Source organism: Numida meleagris, chromosome 8 (genome assembly GCF_002078875.1).
Source record: "Numida meleagris isolate 19003 breed g44 Domestic line chromosome 8, NumMel1.0, whole genome shotgun sequence".
NCBI classification, from domain to species: Eukaryota; Metazoa; Chordata; class Aves; order Galliformes; family Numididae; genus Numida; species Numida meleagris.
This window is the reverse complement of record NC_034416.1, coordinates 14012975-14023139: the sequence shown is the minus strand read 5'-3', so window position 1 is coordinate 14023139 and position 10165 is coordinate 14012975. Positions and strand designations below refer to the sequence as shown.

Here is a 10165-nt window from a genome sequence, read left to right as displayed (position 1 = left end):
GCGCGACGGAGTGGCAGAGAGACGGCCAATAGGGAGCGGTGGCCCTTGGCGAACGGGCCAATCAGAAGAGGGCTAGGGGCGGGTTTGGTCGCGCTCTATCCGGGGGAGGCGGGACTTCGGCGGAGCGGCAGCGCCGCGGACCAATGGGAGGCGGCGGGGCTTCAGGCCGGCCGCGGCGTGGCGGGGTGTTTCCTGTGGTGGGGACGGGTGCGTGGGGAGGCAGGCGGGGCCGGCGCTGACGCGAGGGGGACTGAGCGGCGGGGCGGTGCCCAATCGGCGCCTCACACACACAGCGACGGGAGGCGGGGGCGGGGCGCTGCGGGCACTCTTCGGCGCGAGTCAACCGGAAGGCGGGGGCTTGGGGAGACGGGCAGGGCCCCCGCCCAATGAGCGGCGGCGTCCTCAGGCCGAGGGGAGGGGGCGGTGACGCCGCCTTCCCCCGACTCCTGTTTGAAAGGCGCCCGCCCCCCGCGCGGCCGGCGGCGGCTCTGATTGGCTGTCGAGGCGCGTCGGGCGCGCGGGGCGGTGGCGGAGGGCGAGGGATTTGGGGGAGGGCGGGGGTGAGCGTGCGCGCGCCGCGAAGCAAGTAAACAAGCGTCGGCGCGCGGACGGTTGCTGAGCCGGGTGCAGAGCGCGCCGCTGCGCGTGAGGGGCGGCCCGAGCCCGCGCGTGCCGCGTCCCTCAGCGCTGCGTCCCGCCGGCCCCGGGTGACGGGCCGCCCGCTGCCTCTCGGCGGGACGCTGTTCTCCGGCTGCGATAGCTGAAACCGTCGGCAGAGCCGAAGCTCTGCGATCGGTGCCCGCAGGATCCCTCCCCGCAGGGCCTCGCTGCCCGTAGCGGTGGCCTCGCCACGCCGCGCTGGGGGAGGCAGGGCTGAGCCGGGTGAGCCGCCGGGGCTCTCCTCTGCTGCTCCTTCCTCCGTTTCAACGTCGCGCAGCGCTCTTGTGACAAAGTGCAGCTGTTCTCATGTAATCGTTGCTGGCTGGCGCTTTTTAGTCTATTTTCGGTGTTACCGTACACCTGCGTTGCCGTGAGGCAGCGCGCTTTTGTTGCAGTGCAACGCCCCGAGGTGCGGGGCTGCCCCGTGCCCGCCCGGGCCGTGGCTCCGCTGGACGCGCGCGTCGTGTCTGTGGCAGCCAGAGCTGAGCGGGCCCCCAGCCGTGTCCCCTGTAGAGCTGTTCCACCCCTGAAATAAGGTATCTGAGCGTCTGGAGCCACTTCCAGCCCTTCACCTCCCTGCTGCGTTCTCATTTTTCTGTAAAAGTTGCCCCTCCAAAGCTATGTTCCGTGTGTTATGGGGTTGTGTGTCGCTCACATCAGTGTAAGGATGGTCTTTTCCCTCAGTGCGGAGGTCATTTCCCTGGTCAGTAGTTCTGACCGCGTGTCTCTTTACAAGCTTTGCCTTCTCTGTCGCTCAAACTTAGCGTACTTGGTTTGCTTTCAGGGCTGTTCTTTGTCTGCTTCACCTATGATTCATTATTGAGATGACAGCTCTAACCAATTCTTGACACCAACCTCCACCACCCACTTGTTACATTTTTGGCTAAGTAGCTCAGTGTTCTCTTGCATTCTGCCTCTTGGATGTGGGAAAAGATATTTTTTGGAGCCTCCAGCAACTCAGCTTGGAAGCTGCCTGGCCAAATCTTGTACTTGCCTTATTGATGGCAAATGCCTCATTATTTGTACCCCTCTATTCTCTCTCAGCCCACTGCCCGCTTATCATGTGTTTAAACATCAATCTTTTATTTTGTTTTTTTTCACAGCGTCTAACTCAATATGTTCTTGGCCATGCTTCTAGCTCCTAAGCATTATGGCCATACAGTGAATAAGTTGTAACTACAGAAATGTAACTATTCCCAAAACACACGTCTCAGCACCCATGCAATATTGATTCTGTCGTGCAGTAGTATCACACAACAGCTCTACACCTATCTTCCATTGTGGTGTTGACAGTCCCTGGTAGAATTAGGCAGGTTTTTGGTGATGTATTCCTTTGGTTTTTCATTCTTTTCTACCTTGTACCTTAGCTGGGTGGAGTTGAGATTGCTTGGGTATTTCCATATATTGTTTGGATTTCTTTCTGTACTTCTACAGGAAAATTTAAATTGGTATTAAAGTTTTAAATGTATTAAAACCTTATAGAGAAAGCTGAACTGTGTTCATTGCATGCTTATTCCAGCAGGTTGCTGAGGGATATCTGTGGGTGGTAGAAAGGAAATGACTAAAAGAATTTTGGGGCTTCTATTTTGTTTTTGGATTTTATTAAAAAATCATCCACCTCTGGGCTTGCTTGACAGAGACTACGAGTAGGCCACCTCTGGATGTAAAAAGAAATGCATCAGTGTTTTATCATCTTTTTACAAGTCTTTTGCTACTACATTGCACTTGCAATGTTTTCTCTAAGGAGTTTAGAAAGCAATATAGGTATAATCCTGCTACATGGAATTCGGGTTGGGAGTGAGCTGTTTGTGATTCACAGGCTGTGAACAACAGAGATGATAGAAACATGTTTCTGATGGGCTTTCTTTGGCTAAGAGTGCTTAGCCTTCCTCAAAACTTAAATTATTCATGTTTCCATATATGACTATTAGGAAATACTTCCCCAAACTGCATACTAATCTTTAATTTGCATTTGCTTTCCCAACTTGCATTATTAGGAAGAATAACAATGTTGTCTAGTTTCTTTTCAAATAAATATAGTTCCTTGATGCAGTTATTGAATCACAGTTATTGTTTTTCTGTAGCAATTATTATTATTATTATTATTATTATCATTATTTTACTTCTGTAGCTCATGTAAAGAACACCTGTATGATATGCTTTCGTTACTGAAATAATTATCTAGGTGTGGGATACAGTCTAACTTTGCTGCCTGTTATGCTACAAATTATTATATCATCCACACATTTTTGTTGGTTTCCACCTCATTGTACCTCTGCTTACCAGTTTAGCACATAGCTGTAGTTTACTCTGTGCAGTCAGTGCTCTGCTGTTACATGGAGTCAGTTTTATATTCTTCAGTTTTATTTACACTAACCAGCATTGCCTATGTATTAAATGCTTCCTTAACTGTGGTTAAATTGTCTTCCAGCAATTGTAAAGGGAAATCAAGATCCCCTCTTCATGTCTCTTGATCTTCACCGGACTAGAAGAACCTGTCGTTCTTAAATCTGGAGGTATGTTGGCTTTGTCTTTCACTTACTTGCTATTTCTACCCTACCAAGTGCCTGTGTGAGGCAGGTCCTGTCAAACACCAGAAATTTGGAGCCACTGCTTTCAATTATAGTTTCCACGACTGGCTGTAATGTCTGTAATATGAAGTCGTGAAGAGATTGGAACTTGCACTGTTGAGCCAAAGGAGGGCCATATGTCATCTGCTGCAGAAACCTGAGACAAATAATGGGCTCCTGCAGGTGTCTCCTACAATTCCACTAAGAACATGTTATTAATTCAGTTACAATGTAGAAAGGTGAATGGTTTTGCACACCATGTTGCATGACTTGTGGCTCCTTACTTCTGCTAATCACCAGCCTGTATTATGCTCATGTTCAGCTCCTCCTGCAAGAGTAATAACCAGAAAATTAAAAAAAAAAAAAAAAGTAGTAGGAAAACACAATTCTAGTTCAGTGTTGCACATGACATATAAAATGGAAAGGAAATTCTCTATAGAATTTTAGTTTTACAATATTGCAGAAGTATTTATCAGCTCACTGCAACAAGGAATATTGAGTGAAAGCTAAGCTTTGTAGCTTTCAGTTTTTTTGTGTTCCACTGTTATGGTAATTGTAAATTTGTATACATTTCCAACATTTTTACTAAATATTTGAACCACATTCAGAAAATAAATTAGTATAACTTTTCTTGTAAGTAAATATTTCTGGCTCAAACTCTTCCTTTAAAAGTCTCATTTTCTCATTATGTCTCTATGTAGGCTGCTGTCATTAACTTCTTAGCAGTTCTGTTCTCAGCATGGGCATACTCTGATATATACAAGAGGCAAAGTAAACTCAAGAAATCAAACGGAATAATAGTTTTAAATTAACAGATTATAGCTAGGTTATTTTGCAAATGGAAACTTTCCCATTCACCATCTGTCAGTTGAATAAGAAAATGAAACGATATTACTCTATGTCCAGAGGACAAAAACACCTATTTACAACATGGATCAGGAATTGCAAGCTTTCTTAGTTTTCTGTCATCCATCCTCAAGTGTAGCAGAAATGCTAAGTCACGGCTTGAAGCAGTGATGGAGCACCTGCTGGGAAGGCAGGGCCAACCCAGGGGAGCTCAGCTGTATGCAATGAACCTGAGTGACCAGAAGGGGTGGAGCCAGGATCCCCCCCCTTCCCAGACCTCATATAGGGGTTGGCAGTAGAGGCAAGGGGATCTATCCTGCCCACCTGAGGCCTTATGAAGGTAAGCAGATCTTTTCCTTTGTTTCTGTGTCTATGGCTGCTGCATTTGGGCTTGTTCTGATTTGTTGCAGCCTAAGGCTTTGCTGCTCCACTATTACTGCTGTGCTTTCCATCGCATTATAGCGTTGCGCTGGTTAAATCTCTTACTTTACCTTCTTCAATTCTTCAGCCATTAAATGGAGACTAAATTTCCATGCTTTCTTCATAGAGTGATTTCAGAGGTGAACTCTGTTAGTGACTGTGAACCTAAGGCACTGCATGCAGTATCGAGCGTTATGTAGAAATCATTGTAAAAGCCAACCTGAGGGCTCCCTTATCCCTACAATGACATAGGATCCACTAGATTGAGTCCCCTAAATGTTCACTTTCCAGGCATAAACTACTTGAGGTCATAACTCCACAACCAGATTTCCTTGCTATGTGTAAATAAGGTCCTGAACCTGCATGTGCTATGATGCTTATTTATGAAAATGTCTAGATTTGATTTTAAGATTTTTAGGCACAAAGACTTAAGGCAAACATATTAAAGAGGTGCCCAGTTTAATTTAGAGGGAGCTGTGGGTGCTCAGCACCTCTGTGATAATGGAGATCTGGTTGTTTACTCGTTCCATTATATTCCTTTCACCGTCTATCTAATCCTATCACGTAATTGTCTACAGAAAATGCTCAGACACTTCGTTTCTTTACTGTTTTGTATAATTGGGGATAGTGTCACCATGCAGTGAAAAGAACCACAGAATGCTGTTTTTCAAATGCATATGTTCAAGTTTGCAAAACGCTTTCTCACTGGATGAGGAATGAATAGTAAGATTATTCTGCCTATTTGTTTTCCGATGTATGGGTAGCTGCTATTTGCTGTTTGGGTTAGTTAGCCATGATAGCGTTGAGATTATGCAGAATATTATGCAACTGTTGTAGTGAGAGAAACAGAGGTGTGTCCTTTTTTGAAATACAGTTTTTGGCTGTATGTCCAGCTCAGTAAGATAGTGAAAATACTTAAGCAACCAGAGTTTATTCACTGGTCTCACAGATTGTCTTTAGAAAATAACAGAGTGGAACAGAAATCTAAGATACTCATTTATGTAGCTGGAATTAAAAAGTAGTATAGTCAGTGTCACCTAGTAAACATACAAGACTGTTTTGATAAAATAAACACTTTTTTTCCCCCAAATTGCATACAAATGAGCATTTCCTTTTACTTTCTTTGCTAGTACAACAGATCTACTGAAAATAGATGTTATGGATGGATTAGACAGTGTCTTTAATTCTTTGATTAAAAAAAAGAGTGGAAGTTTAAGTAAATGCCCTCTAGACAGTTTATAAATGAGAAGTTTCAGCATTGTACTGGATGATACAATCTCTGCAATTATTATAAAAATCTTTAGGTTAAAAAAGATAGATCTATTTACCTCTCAATTTCATTTTTGATGTATGAAGTTGCAAGTAATTTGTGTTTCTCCTGATGGAAGTTACTTTAGCAGTAAGGTTGGAAAATAGACAAGTATGTTTGCAAACTTCTGTCTGATAGATTTACTTTTTCTGATGAAAGCTTCAATCTCTGAGTGTCAGTACTTGTGTGCTGGGGGTCAGAGTGTTTTTAACCTGAATTTCTACAGCAATATCTCACTCAGGGAACGAGTGTGTATGTATTTGTCTTAACGACAGCCACGCTTAATGAACTGACTGTTCCTCATGCAGTTTTTTGTTGTGCCACTGTTGCTTATCTTCTACACTTTCCTCTATTTTCTGACAGAAATCGTTCTTGATACAAGAGTGAAAGAACTATATCTCATCTGTACAGTGAGAGCTTGAATTTTTAGTCTACTACTGGTCATCAAAACAATCTTCTGAAAATAATTCTTGTGGGCTCTCCAAACTGTGCCTGAATTATCATTCTTCACTATATAAGGGCATATGTTTTAATTGCATATGAACAACTGAATTAGAGAAAAACACTGGAATGCACTGTTGTTAATGGACTTAGTCTTTATTTAGATTTGTTGTATTTTCTCATAAATACCATGGAGTGCAGTCAGATTTAGTTAGAACTGTGGTGTTTTGTAATGGAGCAACAATAGGCCACCTGAACTTAAGAAAAGTCTTTCTAAGAAGGGGAAAGGTCATTTAACTTAAGGGAAAAATATTTTAAAGAAGGAATCCTGGCATGTAAATCCTTTCCCATGCAGAGGCTGATACTCCCACCTGTTGTGTTCTTCAGCTGAGTCTGAGCTTTCTGTTGGGAAACTTGGGCTGGTATTTTTCTTGTACAGTAACTTTGACTGACAGTTCAGAAATGCCTTCTCTTCTCATATGGAGGCGGCATAGCTGACTTCCAAAGATGCCTGACCTGCTATCTCAAAGAAATATTTTAACTTTGCTGTTTTTAGTATTTTTTTTAGCATTGTGGCCAATTTCCATTGCAGAATAAGTGCTGGCTTAGAGTTTAGTCTTCTTCAGACAGTAAATAATTCATGGCAACTACAACACTTGGTATATGGAAAAGGCAGGGTGAGCGTGCCTTTGCTCCTCACCGTATGAAGCTGTTTTTATACAGTTGCAGGAAAGGATGATAGTGGCTGCACATTTCTCTTGCACAATCTTATCTCACTACAGGTAGCCCATGCAAGGAAGTAAAGAAGTGTTTTACTGTGGTTTTTTTTTTTTTTTTCACGCTCTTGAACATGGAATGATACAGGTTTTAGTAAATGATATTCTACTTCACAAACATGACTTCTCTGAAATGCAATGCCTGGCTTGTACGAAGAAGTAAAGTAACCCCATAGAGGTCTGCAAGGATATATGGGTAGAAGCAAAGAACAGAGCTCTTGTCTGCCTGGATTGCGAAGGCCTTATCTGCATCAGCAATTTAGGACTAAGAGATTGCTTTTGAAGAGGACAGTCTTGGAGCATGTGTAGTGAATTCCTTTTTTGATGAATCTTAAGTATAAGATCAATTCCAGCAGTATAACTGGGTTGTTTTGATGGAGGTCACTCCGGAAGTAATGCCTCCTATTTATTTCCATGGAAACTGCAGCAGATACAAAGAACACAGAAGCACAATTTGATTGAGCAAATTCTCAGCTACAAAACACTATTTTCCAACATAGTCACCACCATTAGCTGTGCATTTTTCCCAGCCATGAACAAGAGCCTGTATGCCTCACTCAAACATCTGTACTGGTGGATGTGCCCCACTGTTGCAGCTGCTGAAAAGCACCACTCACCCCTCACTGTGCTCACACCATTTGGTCTTCATAAATGCTGATGAGTGGCAGTGGGAGCCTTTTTTTCTGCATGCAGGAGTTCAGTCTTGCCTCTTTGCTCCATATGCGCTTCCATGTCAGACGCCATTTTGCCAGACTGCCCCTCTGCTGCCATCTGTCACGCAGCAACAACGTGTAATGGGATATTGGTGGGAAGATTCAGCCTCTGCTGTCATACCACCAACATCTGCCTCTGACATCATGGGTCAGCATCATAAGACAGGAAGTATGATTTTTTGGAACCCTTGTACATTAGTGTTTTAAGTGAACTTAAGATTAATTTCTCATTTGTCCCTAATCACCTTGTTTTGATTTGTGATCTGGAACAGTCTCAGAGTATGCAGACTGAGTTCCTTGCTGATGAAATTAGACCAGAAGCTGCTGCAGAGTAGCATAGTTAATGTACTGCACGCTATCAGATGAACTGCCAAATGCATGTTCAGTAGACATCAAGTTTTCAGCACTGACTCTTGGCAATACGGATTCTGCTGTACTGTTCTATACTTCTTGCTAATGTAGACATAGCTTTAATGCACTCCAGCTGCTAATGATTCAATCTATGGGACTAAATTGAAGGTGGTATAAAGTAAAACCATGGAAATGCACATAATATGGGCGTGTGACCTCAACACGATGTGTGTTGTACTGTACTGCTTGATAACAAAGATAGTGAGCTGCTGAACATCTCAGGCATGCGCGTAGCTTTGAAGGGAGAAATATAAAGTAAACAAGGCAAATCAAACTTGTGTCTCTTCAATGATCCATTGGAGGAAAAAAAAAGCTTTGCATGGAAAAGCTGAAACATTGTTCTGTAATGTCTGAGTAACAGAAACATTCAGGTTGTGAAGCAGATGATTTTTAGTGATCCATGAACTATCACTAAGGCTGGGTAACTCAAACTTTTTAAATAAAAATTATTTTATGGGATCATCTGAAAATAACAAAGTTTTTGTTATTATTACAGGATACCACTGAATTTCACGAGTTTTGTATATATGTGTGTATATATATAAATTGAAGAGTACAGATGAAGAAGGTCAAGTCAATTTTCCCTGGTTGTAGAACTTCTTGGTTAAAATACTGCTTGAATTTGTTGACGTAGAGATGCCTCAAAGTATTATAGGGCTGCATATAATGATGCATTGTACTAACAGAAAAACTACTTCATAGCAGGGCAATACAGCTGCAAGAGGCATTTTTCAATGTAGCAGAATTGATAGAAGAACTCGTCATATATGTAAGCACTAGATGTTGTTCAGAAGGGCTGTCTTTTCTCTTTTTAAGCCAATACAAATGCGATCTGAAATGGAAAATGCCTTCTGATCATCAGCACTCTCCTCTCCTACGCTGTATGTTAGTGTTAAGCTCTAAAGAGTTTTGTGACAATTTGCTGGATTTTTAACCTATTCCAGAATACTTTCAGTATTGTTTCAAAGAGGTTGGTGGGAATTACTTCATCATTTAGGAATCAGTCTGTTTTTCTGTCATGGCCTGCACTGTAGTGGTAGTTGAGGTATTTCTGTAGTCCTTGATTACAAAAACAATTATTACATTTAGTATGAATGACTTAGAAAGCTTAGCAATGTTTTCCCTGTTTAGGGGACTCTGGAGCAGTAGAACAGAGGCACATTGTGGTGCAGCTAAAGGAAGATGTTTTCAATCTCTCAATTTGTCATAATTAAACATTTACAAGTATAAGCTTTTACAATATAAATTAGATTGATTACAATCTGCCCTCTGACATGGGATTTAAAAGTTAATTGTTTACAATACCGTAAATTACTGCCTTATTTTAATCCATAATGAATTGTAGTATTGTTTCTAAGTGAATTATTTGATAATTTTTAGCAGATGATTTCCCTCCCTGTATCTTCAGGAGTTAAAATACTAAAGCTGTTAAATTATAATACACAGTTATGTTGCATATTCACAATCTTTGTTAGTGCTTATTTGAGGACTAGTTGATACAGTTCTCTATATATGGTATGTAACTATCTCAACTGTGTAGCAGGACAATGCAGGTATTTTAAAAAACACAGATAATTTTGCTTTTTCAATTTGTTAGCAGCGGGTGATTTTCTTCTGCTATTATAAGAGTCTTAATTACAGCAAAGTGAAGTAATGGTGAGTAGGAAATCATGCTTGTTACCGTCTCTTGCAAAGTTAGCGCTTTTGATCTCCTTGACACATTTCAAAATTGAGGATAAGATGGAAGCTTTGCTTGTCCTATTCCAAAAATGGGACAAAACAGCCTTACCACTTCAGAAGGAGCTCTAAAAGAAATTATGACTCAGAGACAGTCCTCTGAATCATATTTCCCCTGAGCTGTAGTATTGCACAAGTGGGGAGTGTGCTGTCGGCCCTTTGCCAGATGAAGCACATTCCCTCTCTCCTGTCCAGTCAGCTCTGTTTGCTGACACAGGAAGGAGGAAAATGATGGCTATGTTTACTTCCAACCCAGTTTCCCCAACTTCTTTCCTTGTTTGT

General features: G+C 42.3%; 2 protein-coding genes across 2 annotated transcripts in view; one reads left to right on the top strand and one right to left on the bottom strand.

Moving 5' to 3' along the window:
• Positions 62-10165, bottom strand: part of LOC110403345 (basic salivary proline-rich protein 2-like) — a 66039-nt gene continuing 55935 nt past the window's right edge. The window contains exons 2-3 of the mRNA XM_021406463.1: positions 1014-1186; positions 62-941 (exon numbers count right to left, since the gene is read on the bottom strand). Of these exons, the coding sequence (XP_021262138.1) occupies positions 62-941; positions 1014-1186 (1053 nt within the window). The remainder of the gene's footprint in view (positions 942-1013; positions 1187-10165) is intronic.
• The window catches only part of NXT2 (nuclear transport factor 2 like export factor 2), a 74172-nt gene continuing 64665 nt past the window's right edge, over positions 659-10165 (top strand). Inside the window, exons 1-2 of the mRNA XM_021405746.1 lie at positions 659-1196; positions 3092-3176. The gene's annotated coding sequence lies outside the window, so the exon portion shown is untranslated. The remainder of the gene's footprint in view (positions 1197-3091; positions 3177-10165) is intronic.